This window comes from Carassius carassius, chromosome 28, assembly GCF_963082965.1.
Source record: "Carassius carassius chromosome 28, fCarCar2.1, whole genome shotgun sequence".
NCBI classification, from domain to species: domain Eukaryota; kingdom Metazoa; phylum Chordata; class Actinopteri; order Cypriniformes; family Cyprinidae; genus Carassius; species Carassius carassius.
Window position 1 is genome coordinate 12,260,101 of NC_081782.1, and position 15,659 is coordinate 12,275,759.

Here is a 15,659-nt window from a genome sequence, read left to right on the forward strand (position 1 = left end):
CTAGTTGGGGTGTCAGTTTTTGAAGCATGACAGAATTAACCATTAGCTTGTCTTAAAGGAATAGAGCAGCCAAAAATGTAAATTTTCATCATTTATTCACCCTTATGTCATTATAAACCTGTATGACGATCTTCTGTGAAACTGAAAAAGGAGAAATTTAGCAGAATGTCAAAGCTGTTCTTTCCCATACAGTGAAAGTCAATGGTGACCACGATTGATACAGGGAAATGAAATCATAATTTAATAGGGCTGGGTTAAAAAAAAATTCTCTTTTTTAATCGATTCTCATTTTTATGAAAAATGATTGATTGGACAGATAAGTCTAGCCTGTTTTTAGTTAATGAATGGAGCATAAATCACTATAAGCTTTGAAACAAAACAAAGTCTTAGATTTCAAATTCTGTCCATTTTATCACCGTGTTTAAACAAATGCTGTTTTGGCGGTTTAATGTGGAGTGTCAAATAGTGTTGCTTTCGTCAACAAAAACTATGACTAAATATCGTCGTCAACTAACCTCTATCACATGACAAAACTAAGACGAGACGCAACGTAAATGCTGGTCATGTGACAGTGACTATAATTAAATGTATAATGCAATATTGTTGATGAATAAAAACGGGACAAAATGTGATTTACAAAATAAAAACTGTGCTAAAATGTCTTCATTTTCGTTGAACGAAACAAAATGTTATAACGTTATTTAGTCTCGTTTAGTTGCGTTATTACTATTATTTTGCAGCATTTCTGTTTCCTGTGTCTCACTTCAGGGGCTGCATCAGGTCGCACTGTGCAGACACAGGCGACATCACTTCCTCAAGCCCCACTCGAGCCATTATTTATAAGACAACAAACAAAGTTAAGTCTGACACAGAGGAAGGGACTGATGTGTCTACTTCTAACATGTTTGGTTGAACGTCTTCCGTGTTTTGAAAGGAGGTATTCTTCAGGCTATAAGGTAACAATAATATTAATAAGATAACCTTGTTTGAAATGGGTTTGGCTAAAATAACATTTTGGTTTCGTCTATACTACTAGGTACTTATACTATATTGACTGGGTTAAATAGAATTGCATTACTAAAAAGAGACTAAAATACAATTTTAATTGACTAAAACTAGAAGAAAATAGTCATGGATAATTCTGACTAAAATAAAATGCTCAGACTTTTAGTTGACTGAACCTTGACTCGACTAAAAAGAGTATGAACGGGACTAAAATGAATAAAAACTAAAATGACAGCTTCACACAAAGACTAGAGTAAAACTAAAGCAGCAGCGTGAAGCGCATATAAACTGATCATCTCCACTGCTTTAATACCAGTTTCAGTGCAAAATAAACATCCGAAGGTATATTAAAAGAAAGAGTACAACTTACTGAAATCTGTGTCCTGTCTCATGTAATCAATCAGTTTTTGAACTGCAGAAAGATGTCAGTAAAACAGCTTGTAAACGAAATGTCATATTTACTTCAGAAAAACATATTCAGTGACCATAAATTCATTATTCAGCTATAGAAATTAACTGTAAGAGAGCATTATATTGCTAAATATATGCACCATATAACATTTTCATTATAATTTTACTGTTCTTCAATTTTTCATTTGTTTGACGTTTATTGTATGACTTCATAAGACTTGGAATACAGTGCATAAGTTGGAACGCTTCTATGATGCTTTAATGGTGCTTTTACATCTTTTGGGAGCTTGAGCCTCACCATTCACTTTTATTGTATGGACTAGAGCAGCTTGGATATTATGTGAATCATCATTTGTTTTCCACAGAAGAAAGGTAGTCAAACAGGTTTGGAATAATGGTATAAGTAAATTATGATAGCTTATTGTAAATGAAGTAACTGCAGTTAGTCTGCTTTCAGAAACCTTCCTCAAATCTCAGAGGTGAAAGTCCTCAGGATATTCGGCGGGCTTGTGTTTACAGCAGTGTTAAGTTGAAACGAGATCCTGGTCGACTAGAGATTTTACGTGCTGACAAAACCTGACAGTTGGTGGAACGTCAATCCTCACAAGACCGCTTGGCTCTCCGTTCTCAACTTATTAAAACTGCACCGCTAGATTCTTTGTTCTCACAGGACACGATAAAAAAACTGGAGTGTGTTCAGCATCCATGCTATGTTTGTTAATGGTTGGGTTTGGAAGTGTTTGAGTCTGGTGGATTAAAACATGGCTAAATGGAGCTCTAGAGGTGACCTTGCGGTGCTGATGAGTAGATTCATGCTGTGCCGTTGTGTTAGTCTGATTGGTTAGAGCAGTGCTTTTTTTTTTCAGGACTCTGATTTCACACCAAATGTAGTAGTAAAAATCTTTATGGTGCAGTTTTTGGTTTTCAACTCTTCTGATATGAACCTTGGTTATCATGACTGCAGAGCTTATGCTTATGATTTCTTTCTGAGGCCATCCTTAAAAATATTTTGGTTTGCAGTAACAGTAATTTTTTTAAAAAAAAGGGTCAGTAGGTCAGTCTATTTTTATTTTTTTAAGTTTCAATGTAAAAAAAAAAATTATGGTGATGACGTAGGTATGAATTTAACAAATTAGCATATTGTGACGTCACTGACTGGGTCTTCAACCCGTGCCTTCAGGCGCATAATTGCAAACCTAATTTTGATGCAGGCCACTAACAAATTTAAATCAATGTTTATTGCATGAATTTCAGGTGAGAAGAAAAAAAATGAGGTACTGTTATACTGTTTTACTTGCATCCAACGCTAGGTATCAATGCAACCTACAAATGAGAGACCGTTTACTTTGCTTTCTTGGGTTGTCACTTTTGTGAAAAAAAATCCTGTTTGATTTGAGTGACAAGTGTTCATTGAATCGATTGTAAAATCAATTTTGCATGTCTAAATAAGTTTTATACGGCAAATAACACCAAATATAGGTCATATAAGGAAGCTGCCTTATGAGCCCCGGTACTTCACAGTCCGTGTTCCATTCCATCTCACCGCGCGCACAGCCGTGTCTACACAACTTTCAAAGGCGGACGAGCTCGACACGCAGTATCTGCTGTCTCATCTTTCACCTCGTGTATGCACACCGTCCGCGGTCTCAAAAAATGCCCACACGCGGATGACAAAAAGGACATAATGCAGACAGTGTGCGGACGGCCAAAGTATACTTGATCTTTATCAGCGCGCTCTGAGAGCAGGTCGTTAAAATCAATTTCCTATTTTCGTTTTCAAAACTTGTGTTGATTGGTCCAATCGATTCGTGCAATAGATTTTCGAACATAAAGTGACAGTCGACACGGACACGGTTTTAGACTAGACGAGAGAAGGGATGGGAAAAGATCTGGGCACAGTTTTTCCAGAACTTCGTGCCAAGTTAAAGCGGTGTCGAGCTGTTTTAATGCATGTTTTAGATGTATTATGGTGCCCGAACCCGTATGACTTTGAACCGTGACCGCGAACATTTTGTTTACTGCAGCCGCAGCCATCATTACCAAGCGCGAACCGTTGACTGACACTGAATGAGAGTATGAGATGAAGCGCAGGCATAGTGTGACATCCGTTATAGACGTCACGGGTTTTTTTTTTTTTTTTTAATACATAAAGTCGGAATCTAGTCATAGCTGGGGGCGTGGCGAGGGCGGAGTCGGCGTGGGGGAAACCACTGCGAACATTGTGTATATTTGAATGACAAAAAATGCACATATTGTGCACTCATTCCCAGAGACACGTAGAACAATTGTAGTCTCTTTTAACTTTAATATTCATATACACTAGTCCATATCGATATTTGATTCATTTTACAGCCCTAATGTAGATGTATTCATTCAAAAATAGCCAAATTCCGTGACGTTCTGCTTTATACAGCAAGTTCTATTTTTGACTGGATTCCGCGATTCAATCGTTTCGCAAACACAGACGGGGTGAATTTATAAATTAAACTGTTAAAGTTCTGACACAAAACTAAGTTGTTACGTGTCCACATGCTTTTTTAAGAGGGTTTATGTTCGACACTAGGCTAACGTTACATAGTTTTGCTTCAGGTATATTTCTTGTATACAAACAATACCTGATGCGTGCGCATCCAGGAGGCAGAAAACCGCTATCTGTTATGCCGAGTTCAGTAAGACAACATTGTAAATAACCTAGATTTCGCATTGTTTGTAATTTCTTGTTGACTCAATTATAAATTGCAATTTCAGAGTTGGATCTGTTTGTTTGTGTTTCATATTAAAATAACATTATGTAAAACGTCCAACTGTTTACGAATCAAAATCCGGACATACTGTGAACATCTGACACCCAGCACTGGCTCGGTTAGTACAATTGACCACGCAACAACTTCTTGGCATTTTGACTAGCGACAACACCACCACTATGCTACTAGCCTAAACCCTTTACTCCGGTACGAAGAGTGCGGGTCTTTTGCCTCCTGGTTGCCTGCGCAAGCAGTGATGACGTCGCCGAGAAGTACATGTATTCCGCACTCATTCTAACTTAGTATTTTAACAATCACGTCTTTTCGAACGGAGAGATATATGAATTATCAGACCCCTATCAAATCAATAATCCATCTAGCTAGTAGTAATATGTAAAAACAAAACACGATCGCCTTTCGTTTATGATTATAATTACGTTTATACTATGATATCGAACAAGATAGTGAACTGCATTTGAAGCTACTTTATCCAGCTAGATATAGAACAAATGTGGTTTTACATTATACTATACATGAGAGCTAGTCCGTCTGCGTTTTACCCAAGACATCATCGTTTCACAAAATATACGGATAGATATAGTTAGCTGAATGGATGCATACCTGTTTATTAGAATGCAAGCGAGTTCGGCATCTCATCTTGGAAATGCAACTCCAATATTTACCCGTGTCTTGTTTCTTCTCTTGTCCCAAAACCTTCTCAGGTCATTTATTTCACCTGTACGTTTGCGCTTCACAGAACGTGCAGGCAAAGCATAATCATGATCCATAACTAAGTTATTGATTGAGGTATAAATACTAATATATATATAAATATAAAATATAATAGTCTCGATCAAGGCTAGCTACTACTTTTTCTTCTTCGTCTCTCCTTTGCTTCAGTTCACCTTTGTATTTGGCGGCTCCGCCGGGTTCTGCAGGAAGTTAGATAAACTAGAGGGGTCAAAGGTTATATGACGTCATAGACGGGCGACAAAACGGAAATAAAGAAATGTGCCGTGTCTTCTAATTAAACTATCATTTTCTCAGGATTTGAAAGTTCGTGGAAACTGTCGCGATAATGTAAGTACACAACTAAAAAATATATATAACATAGATATTATGTATAATATCTAAAGCAGAAAAATTACATATTGTGCCTTTAAGGAAGATAGCCTTCGTTTGTATGTAGGCCTAGAAAATTTATATATTTACAATACTTAAATATAATTAATATTATTTTATTGCTTTTGCATTAGTAGTTTGAAGAGTAAAAAAAAATTGGTCGGTCTTAACGCAAATTTACAATCGGCAAGTCGGTCGGACTAAAAGCAAAAAAATAATAAAAATTGAGTCGGTCCTAAATTGACAGGGTCGGTTGGGTTATGGCAAACAAGAATATTTTTAAGGATGGCCTGAATCTTCTGATTTCTACGCAGTAAACCTTCCTTTTGCAGTCTTTTTTCTTAATTTAGAGTCATTCCTCTCTTAGTCCTTGAGTCATAGGGTTGCCGTTTCTGAGTTTCTCATCCTGGATCTAATCTGCCCATATACACACCCACCTCACGTCAGCTTCACGTCCTCTCACACACTAACACACATCCATAGCGCACGTGCTCCACTGACACACACTTCTCTGCGGGGCGGGTGTAGCGGTTACTGTGGAGACAGCTGGGCTGCGGCACTCGGCCTTCATCCTGTGAGCCGAGCCATTCAAGTGGAGGCTAAAAATAGAGCGCAGGATAACGGTTCTCGCAGCTTCATCTCTGCACACCGATAATGACCTGACGGATGCAAGGTCAGCCACAGTCACACAGGATCTCCATTATGTCATTTCTGGCCTCTTTTGTAAAATCTACACTCCTTGTTTTATTTACTACCTCCATTTGTGCTTTATTATTATTGTGTGTAATCCTGTTAAGTGGTAACCAATATAATCCTTCTATGGCATCCATATTCATATTTAATTCCCAAGGTCACATTTTAAAGATTAATAGGCTGGATTGGATGGCTGGATTAATTAGGGCTAATGTGTTAATAAATTATAAAGATAGAGGTGTATTGGATTTTTCACATGAACGGCTGCGGTTGGAATGTTTGCTTTCTTGTGTTGTGCTCTTGAGCAGCCAAAATTCTATTCAAACTGCAGAAATGCTTTTCCTTTTGCATTAACTTGCATTTTCCCTCCTTAACGTATTGACACCTCAAATGTAATTTCACAGTCATAAGACAATTTTGGGCTGAAGCACTTTCTTTTGAAATTGGTAATGCTTACACATGTCTGTTTAAGCCCAGTACAGCCATCACTTAAGAGAGAATGTTCCATCCTTTTGTCACACATCCCTTTTGTGAGGAGCTCTTATGCTTAAGGTGGGGTGCAGGTGTTTTTAAAGGCTCTGTAAAATAGCATTTCACACACCATGGCTTCTTTCCACAGTATCCTATCTGTGTGGCTCACACGCACATCTTGCTTCCCTTCGGAGGTGCCAGACATAGTCTGCAGCATGGAGCGTTTAATTACATCTATAGGGGTGTGAAGGCTCCCTAATTACACCTGCCTCACCCTCCTGGCTTTTAGAACCGCAGAAACGTGACGTTACTCTTGCTGAATGCTTTAAAATGTACATTAAGAATTTAGAGAGAAAGGGACAGTGATTATGAAGGCATTTCTTCCATTAATACATTTTTGCAAACCAGCGGCAGCTGCTGCTTCATTGTGTTTCTCGGCATGGATGTTTTTATGATGAGCACTAATGAATTGAGAAGAGGTTATGTGGTGTGTTTTTAAAGATGGCTATTAGCTGATCCTTTTCTGTGGTTTGTCTATTATGCCCCACTAAACTCCATCCCTCCTGCAGGCTCAACTTCAAGGACCCAGAAGCTGTTCGAGCTCTCACATGCACCCTGCTGAAAGAGGATTTTGGCCTAACCATCGAGATCCCCCTGGAACGGCTCATCCCCACCGTGCCGCTCCGCCTTAACTACATCCACTGGGTGGAGGACCTGATTGGGGGGCAGGGGAACCCACGGAGGGGCATCGACATCGGTAAGCCGGCTCACACTCACTGGTGTGATCCTGTTAAAGCCCTTTGCGTTCCCTCAGGCTGGTGGTACAGGGTTTGGTGGTGCATTTAGTTGGTTTATACAAAAAACTGTCCATGTTTACTATTGGTATCTGTAGGGATGGGTCACAATTGTCTATATATATATATATATATATATATATATATATATTAGGGCTGCACGATGTGTCGTTTAAGCATCGATATCGCGATGTACGAATCCACGATAGTCACATCGCAGGATGTGCGATGTAGGCTGTCGTAGTTGATCTGTTATTCATTAACTGTACGGGCCAGCTGCTCCCCGGCCCTTGACGAATGTGATTCGCAGATTAATTGCACAGCTTAACCATCATAGAGTGAAAGTTTTTTCATTGACAGGACTGAAAAACACATGCAAGTTTAACAGGGCAGAGAGAGAGAGAGCGCGAGAGAGACACAGAGAGAGAGAGCGCGCAAGAGAGACAGAGAGGGAGAGAGAGTGCGCGCACGAGAGAGACAAAGAGAGAGCGTGCGTGAGAGAGACAGAGAGCGCGCGCGAGAGAGACAGAGAGATAGTGCGCGAGATAGACAGAGAGCGTGCGCGAGAGAGACAGAGAGAGAGAGAGCGCGCGCGAGAGAGACGGAGAGAGAGCGAGCCGTCTTCAAACAACAGGAGCGCTGTCTTGCTCTCTCTCCCTACTGCATATTAATCAATTGACGCGATGGTGTCGATGTTTAAATCATTTAAAATGAGAATGTAAGTGTGCTCACCCCATTTTTGTTTGTAAGAAAAAATATCGCAATATATATCGCAGAAAAATAAAATATCGCAATGTAATTTTTTCCCAATATCGTGCAGCCCTAATATATATGTATATATGTGTGTATATATATATATATATATATATATATATGTATACGGAATATGTGTGTGTGTGTGTGTGTGTTTGTGTGTATATGTATGTATACGTATATACTTATTTCAATGAGTGAAATTTTCATATATTCTAGATTCATTACTAGGGCTGCTCCGATCATGATCAGCCGATTGTTATACGCATCTCGTCAGTAAAGCCGGTTCTCTAATCAGAGGTAAATTCCCTCAGGTGCGTGATTTCACATAGAGCAGCTGTTACTACACAGAGCCGTTGTTAACTGAGAAGCTGCGCAAATCCACGTTCATTTTCAGCGTTTATTTGCGCATCTTCTCAGTTAACAACAGCTCTGTGTAGTAACAGCTGCTCTATGTGAAATCACGCACCTGAGGGAATTTACCGCTGATTAGAGAACCGGCTTTACTGACGAGATGCGCATTAACGATCAGCCGATCGTGATCGGAGCACCCCTATTCATTACATGAATCTAGACTGTTTGCAGATTAAAACCAGAAAAGTCTTCGAAAAGTTGTGTATTTCTTTCATCTCCACTGGTGGTGATCCCTTATACACATTCAGCTGTTGCGTCAGAGTGTGTGGATAATATAGTTGTGGCTCTGTTGATCGGGTTAGATTGCAGACTGACAACCTTTGCCAGCTCTGGGATGAGATTAGCTGTAAGTGTCACACATATGATGAATAGCTCTAAATCTCTTGTCTTCAGATCTTATGAGGATCATCTTTTAGTTCTGCTAAATTTCAGTCCATTTTAAGGCTGCCTGGCTGCATAATGGATGACCAGAGCTGTCCAGCCTCAGTCTAACTGCATTATATTCATACGTCACTCTGTCAAGCAGTTGCTTGCACTTCATATTATCATACTTATACTTATTTAAGACTTCTAACATTTGGTGGTAAAATTGTTAGATTTAATTTTTTTTTTACTACTCTGTATATTTTGTGGTGAAACTAACAAAAATATTGCATGAATCTTTTGAATAGCATACACATTTGTGTTTGTTTTTTATTTGAAATGTGAATAGTTCACTTTTAATTTATTTTTATTTTATTTTGTTCTCATATCAATAGCCGAAATGTGAAATATAGTTAATAGTTTTAATTTCACATTTAAGTTCTCCTTTCCTAGAGGACAAATGTAGTTAAATATTATCATATAGCAATATATGATAATATTTAACTAACCCTAACCTAACTAAGGTGATCGGATATTCTGAGCTTAGTTTAGATACAAAATATGTGAAATGAATACAATAACACCATAAAGTATTCATGATTCTTTGAACCGCACTGTTGATCTGAAGTGTTGTCACTACATAAAGCATGTGTTTAGTTAAAGACTTGGATGCAGATCACCACTCTTCATTTGTATTTAAGCTCATAATGTGACAGGTTTTGGCTTTGTGCAGGTACTGGTGCCTCCTGTATTTACCCCTTGCTGGGAGCCACTATGAATGGCTGGTTCTTCCTCGCCACAGAAGTGGATGACATCTGCTTTAATTATGCAAAGAAGAATGTTGAGCAAAACCACCTGGCGGAGCTCATTAAAGGTAGGTGTGGTGTGTGTGTGTGATCCAAAGAGAGAGCTTGAAAGTTTTATGTGATTTAACCCACTGAACCACATAAATGTGTGTGTTGCAGTGGTGAAGGTACCCCAGAAGACTCTGCTGATGGATGCGCTCAAGGATGAGTCCATTATCTATGATTTCTGCATGTGCAATCCACCTTTCTTTGCCAACCAGTTAGAAGCAAAGGTACCTTCAGCTCCAGTGTTTGACACTACACACAAGAGCTGTACAACCCCCAGGCTGTTTTCTAGCAGTATCTGTCTCTTTGTGTACATGACAATAGCTGTTATCAGTTCTTTCTTCCACTCTTTTCTGTCTCCTCCATCAGGGGGTGAATTCGAGGAACTCCCGCAGACCTCCACCCAGCTCCATCAACACTGGAGGGGTCACTGAGATCATGGCTGAGGGTGGAGAGCTGGAGTTTGTGAAAAGGATCATCCATGACAGTCTGCAACTAAAGAAAAGGCTTAGGTAACATGCATACAAACACACACATTCTTGCATATGTGGTTTATGGGACTCTAAAAAACAAATATATAATACATGGAATATTTGTAAATTTTGTATATTTTTCTCACACATATATATAGATATTTGACAGAATACATACAATAATATAACTCCAAGAATACATGAATGTAAATTTAAATATGTATATATAATATTTATTATATAATGTAAAGTGTAAATAAATTAAAATGGGACTTTTTTTAAACATTGATGTTTCTATCTAGTATTATAGTAGTAATTGAGAGAATGAGGAGTAAAAATAAAACAAATAAAAAATATATATAAAAATTACGCTTTAGAAAAATTGTTCTAATTTGTACTATTCGGAATGATATCTGATATCAGAAACTTTGTATTACAAGGCAAGCACTTGTGTTTATTTGCCTCTATATGAGGAATTTATTGTTGTATTCCTCATTTCTATGTCACTTTGGATAAAAATTTTGAAACTATGAAATAGGGGTGTGCACGGATAGTCGAACATTCGAATATTCGTTCTGCTCTAATTATTCGATAAATAAAAATGATATTCGAATTTTGAAAAAAAAAAAAAAAATTCACAATAAAACCTAATTTGGTCACTTTCTGTGATTCTTCACGGCATATTTGAAGATGTATGCAAGCAAAAAAAATTAATGAATGAATAAGGGGCCGTTCACATATTGCGCCTAAAAACGCGTGGAAAATGATAGGCGCGCTGCTTTCTCCTTCTTTCCAAAGCGCTTGGGTACTTGCGTTCCTGAGGCGTCTGCCGTTGCTAAGCAACAATGACGCGCTCTCTCCATTAAGACGCGGAAATTTCAGCAAAGGATAAATGGATTTGCAGCACAAAAAATCGCTTTCAGTAGCTCTGCTACTACATTTATTTCAAAATGGCAATCCATATACAGCTATGCTCAGCTGTTCCTTCATCTTGGCTGAGCTTTCAACGTTGTTACGGGAAAGGATAAAGCTGATTGGTTAGTTCTTGTCACATGACGTGCGGTGCGCTTGCAGCATTCTGAAAAGTTGAGATGTTTTTAACTCGATGCGGTGGGGACGTGCCTGGAAAAAACGTGCGCGTCGCACAGCGACCGCGTCGCTTCCATTTATGAGCGCGCATACCGTGCGCCTACCTTGGAAATAACGAACTTGAGAACTAAGAACTACGGTCTTCTACCTCAAATATGCCGTGGAGAATCACAGAAAGTGTCCGAATTCAAGAACATTGTTGTGGCATCTCTCAAGCAATGAATAAACACCGCTAACTTGGAGAATGCAGTGAAAACTCCTCCTCTTCTCGCATCTGCCCTAGACCCTCGGCACAAACATCTCAGGTTTCTCGATGAAAACATAAGAAAAAAGAAAACTTTTTTGAACATTATCAGAACATTTTCCTTGATGCGAGTGGTGCGTCACCAACGATGAAGAGGATGCAATGCCCACTCGTCGGAAAAGGCTGAGCCAGTTCTCCAGCGATGATTACAGAGAGTCCAGCCGAGACGAGTGGGAACAGTTCTTGCTGGAGCCATGTATTCCACCAGATGAGGATCCCATTCAGTGGTGAAACGAAAACACGAATCGCTTCACAAAACTTATTCGCTTAGCACACCGTTATTTGTGAGTCCCGCCAACGTCTGTGCCGTCAGAGTGCGTTTTCTCCGCGGCCGGCCTTATTGTTAACAGACTAAGGAGCCGACTTTCCCCCGATCATGTTTACATGCCCGTATTTCTTAACAAGAACATGTACAACAATAGAAAAAAAAAAGATTTGCTGACAGTTTAAAAGTTTCAAAGTTAAGTGTAGGCTACGTTCTACAATAGCCTAATTGCTGCAGGCTGCTTTACGTTTTTTCTTTGTTCACTTTTTTTTTTTTTTGCTTTTAATCTGTATTTTTGTTTGTTTGCACGCATTGTTAAAGGTTTTCAGCTACAAAACACGATGTGTAATGTTCAAGCTTATTGTGTGTAAGCTTGTTCAAAATGACGGAAACAATAAATGTTGCTAAAAATAACGTCTGTCTCAGTAAACTTATAAACAAATATTCGAATATTTGTTACTTGTGAGCTCAAATATTCGAATGTGATATTTTGTGGAAAACACCCATCCCTACTATGAAACTTAGACTTTTATCTGATAGCTATCGGTTGATGCCAAAACTCTCAAAATTGGCAAATAGTGACTGATATATCAGTCTGGCACTAATGTCAACACATGAAGGGAGTAAACGGCCGCCTGTATCCAGATCTGCGGAGGAGGTTTTCTACTGACACAGCCAGAGAGGGGAAGAGGCCATGCTGATAAAAGGGGCAGGGCAGATGGATGCTGGGATGGATCTGTCATACAGAGTTTGCGTAATTAATTGACAGGCAAAGTAAATAATTACCCGAGGCAGTATCCGGGCCGCCTGACGGGAGCAGCTGTGTGTGTGACTGGGGCAGACGGCGAGCCCCCCGGTGCCAGGACTGTCAGTGGAGCGCTGGAGTGAAGCGGGCAGAGCACCCAACATTAGGCCTGATTAACCATGTCATGAGCTGAACCCCAAGAGGAACGTGGTCGTTCCAGCTTCACTGTTTGGATGTAATATCAAATGTAGTTCTAAACCTTTCAGTGTTTTTATGTGTCTTCTGCTTGTGTTGAGATTTGACTGGTGTCCGCAGGGGAAGCTGGGCACTCTTCCATCTCGCTGTGTTACCAGCTTCCTCTCTCATGGGCTCAGACTACGCGAGCAGACTGTCGTAAAAGCAGCGTGTGTGTGTGTGTGTGTGTGTGCAGGTGCCTGTAGAACCAGCCAGGCATTCTGATTGGCCCTCTGCGATGCTACTTCCCCTCCAACCCCTCAGATCTGTAATTACTGCCAGTCTTCCTCCAGTCTCACTTACAAACTAAATACAACTCTGATTTTTCCTCATGCCAGACAATCTGTGCTATTGAAATTGTAATTGTCACTACTTCCTCCTCAGGGTCTGATAACTAAAGAGAATGAATAAACACACCCTTTCCAAGGACTGATAGATGCTGAGTACACAGCCTCCCTCCACTCCACTTCGGAGAGCATGTGTGGATATTAGGGCTCTTTAATATTTAATTCTGCAAAATGAAACTATTGTCAGGCCCCTTAGGCTCCATATGCAGTAATGTGTGTTCATCTACACTCCCTTGTTCTTGTGGTAGATTGTCCTTTGATAACCCCAAACCACCGCCCAACAAATATCAGTCTACAGCAGGGTCTATACATGACTGTCTGTTAGTTGTTAAAGTCAGCATGGAGTTGGTCTGTGTCTAATTGTGCATGACTGATTTGGTTATTTTCTAAAGATAAAATGGACTTGCTCTCGTAAAGTGCTTTGCTGCTGAATCTATTTGACTTTACAATGATGTCAGGACAAACATGATTTAATCGCCATATGATTTATTACGTTGCCCAAAAATGTTTACACTTCGCATTCACGTCATCATTTTAAATTCCTTTGCAGTGTATTTTTGCAAATATTCAAAATTAGTCTCAAATGTAATGATCATAAAAAAATGCATAATATTTAAAAAAAATAATATGGTTTATGAATAAAATTAATATAATTATAAAAGCAAATATTAAAAGGCAAAATAATGTTTACAAATATTTGCTGTATGATTTATACACTAAATTAAATGAAATATTAAATTCATTTATTTTATTGAATTAATATTTAAATAGCTATTTAGGCATTATAGTAGGATAAGGATAGATAATGCAGTCATTAATATTTTTAATGTTTTCTTTTAAATAGTTCAAATCAGCAGTAATACAAAGGTTAATAATACATAAATATAATCATATGTCCTGTAATGTAATATATGTATATACTGTATATAGTGGCAGGAAATGGTGATGAATAAAAAGTTACGGCATTAATAGCAAATGATGGATTTCAAGAAGGAATACATCAGGAAGCTCTTGAAAGTGAACATGACCTTTAAACCCCACTTTTGCTCACAAATCCTAGTTAAAAATGGGTGCTGTCTGTCCTCCATAATGAACCTCCATGTCCCATAATCCAATAGGTTGATAAAATCAAGTCTTTCCCTACATTTATTCATTGAATATACTGTTTGACTCATAAATGTCGTATTATAGAGATAAAATGGGTTGTGAACATGCTTCATGCTGACCTTTTAAGATATTCCTCAGTGATTAAAAGCAAGATTCTGTCAATTAAGAAACCAAAAGAACTTGAAAATGAAGAGTTGAGCACCAATCACTTATGCATAAACTGTTATCCTCCCTCTCTCCGTGGGCACTGGCAGATGAAGCCTCATCTTTTTTTATAATGGTGGATATTCATTGATTTTTGTCTCATGCACAGCTTCAAAGCTCCCTGTCGAGGTGGGGTTTTTAATTAAACATCGCGCCTCATCTTATAAATATAAAGTGTAGCCCAACTGACCGTTCCCACAGAGCGAGCCCATATTCAACCCACGGCTCTGCATCCTGCAGTTTATTTGATGTGCTCCCTTGGATTAGGTGTCCAGGCTGGTGGTTTCACAAGCCCTTTTTTCTGTTTACAGGTGGTACAGTTGCATGCTGGGAAAGAAGTGTAGCCTGGCACCTTTGAAAGATGAGCTTCGGAAACAAGGGGTAAGTTGAGCTTGGACCACTGCATGCGTGTTTGTTTTTTGCCTCTCAGATCTTTATAGATAAATGAGTGGGCGTTTCCCCAAGACTTCAGGTTAATTCATCTTAATGAGTTTCACTAGCGTGGCCTAAAAACGTAACATGACAGGGAGCGCTAATGGAGCAGATTTCGTTAGTTAATTAGGCATATTAGCTCCCGCGTCACCCTCCGTCTGTGTCTGTACAGTCAGAATGCTGTGATATCTGTGAATGAAAGGCATTCTCCCTGCTCACAGGTTATTACTCTGGTGTCAGTCAGTCTGCTTTGATTCATCTGAAGGTGTCAAAGTCCCGTCACCCTTCATTAGTGTCATTGTTCTCCTGGTCAGTGTCCAGCAGTTCCTCCTCTCGCCACTGTGGCTCTAATTAATATGCTAATGAGGTTCTTTCTCTCGTTCTTGTTGCCCTCTCACTTTCCTCTCTCTTTTTTCTCTGCTTTTATCTGTTGTTTGAATGCCCTCTGCCTGGAAAGGTCAAACCCGAGTGGTGTTTTTTTACTGAAGAGCAGTGGGATTTGATTTCACCCTATAGTTCACCCCTAACAACCACATATCTGTTAAAACACACTCCCCACTGTGTGAATTATACATTGAAGTGTTTATCTTGCTTTATAGAAGTTATATTAAGTCCTTTTCCCACCAGTCCTTCCATTTTTTGCATTGTGACATATTACAAGCACATTTAACCTCTCTCCGCCAAACAACTGTAACCTACTGGACTGTAAAAAGTATCATAACTACAATTTTATATATTTTTTTTTTTTTAAGGAAAATTAAATGTAATATCTGATAAATGGTCAATATTAAAATTCTATACTATTTTATGTAAATAAAATAATTATTATTTTTTTTTT

The 15,659-nt window shown here is 38.9% G+C and overlaps 1 protein-coding gene across 2 annotated transcripts in view; it reads left to right on the plus strand.

Annotated features, from left to right (window-relative positions):
* The window catches only part of mettl16 (methyltransferase 16, N6-methyladenosine), a 38,334-nt gene that overhangs the window by 16,696 nt on the left and 5,979 nt on the right, over positions 1–15,659 (plus strand). For both annotated transcript variants that reach the window (XM_059514337.1, XM_059514338.1), the window contains exons 3-7: positions 7,016–7,203; positions 9,504–9,644; positions 9,736–9,848; positions 9,991–10,133; positions 14,701–14,770. In XM_059514337.1, coding sequence (XP_059370320.1) covers positions 7,016–7,203; positions 9,504–9,644; positions 9,736–9,848; positions 9,991–10,133; positions 14,701–14,770 — 655 coding nt within the window. The remainder of the gene's footprint in view (positions 1–7,015; positions 7,204–9,503; positions 9,645–9,735; positions 9,849–9,990; positions 10,134–14,700; positions 14,771–15,659) is intronic.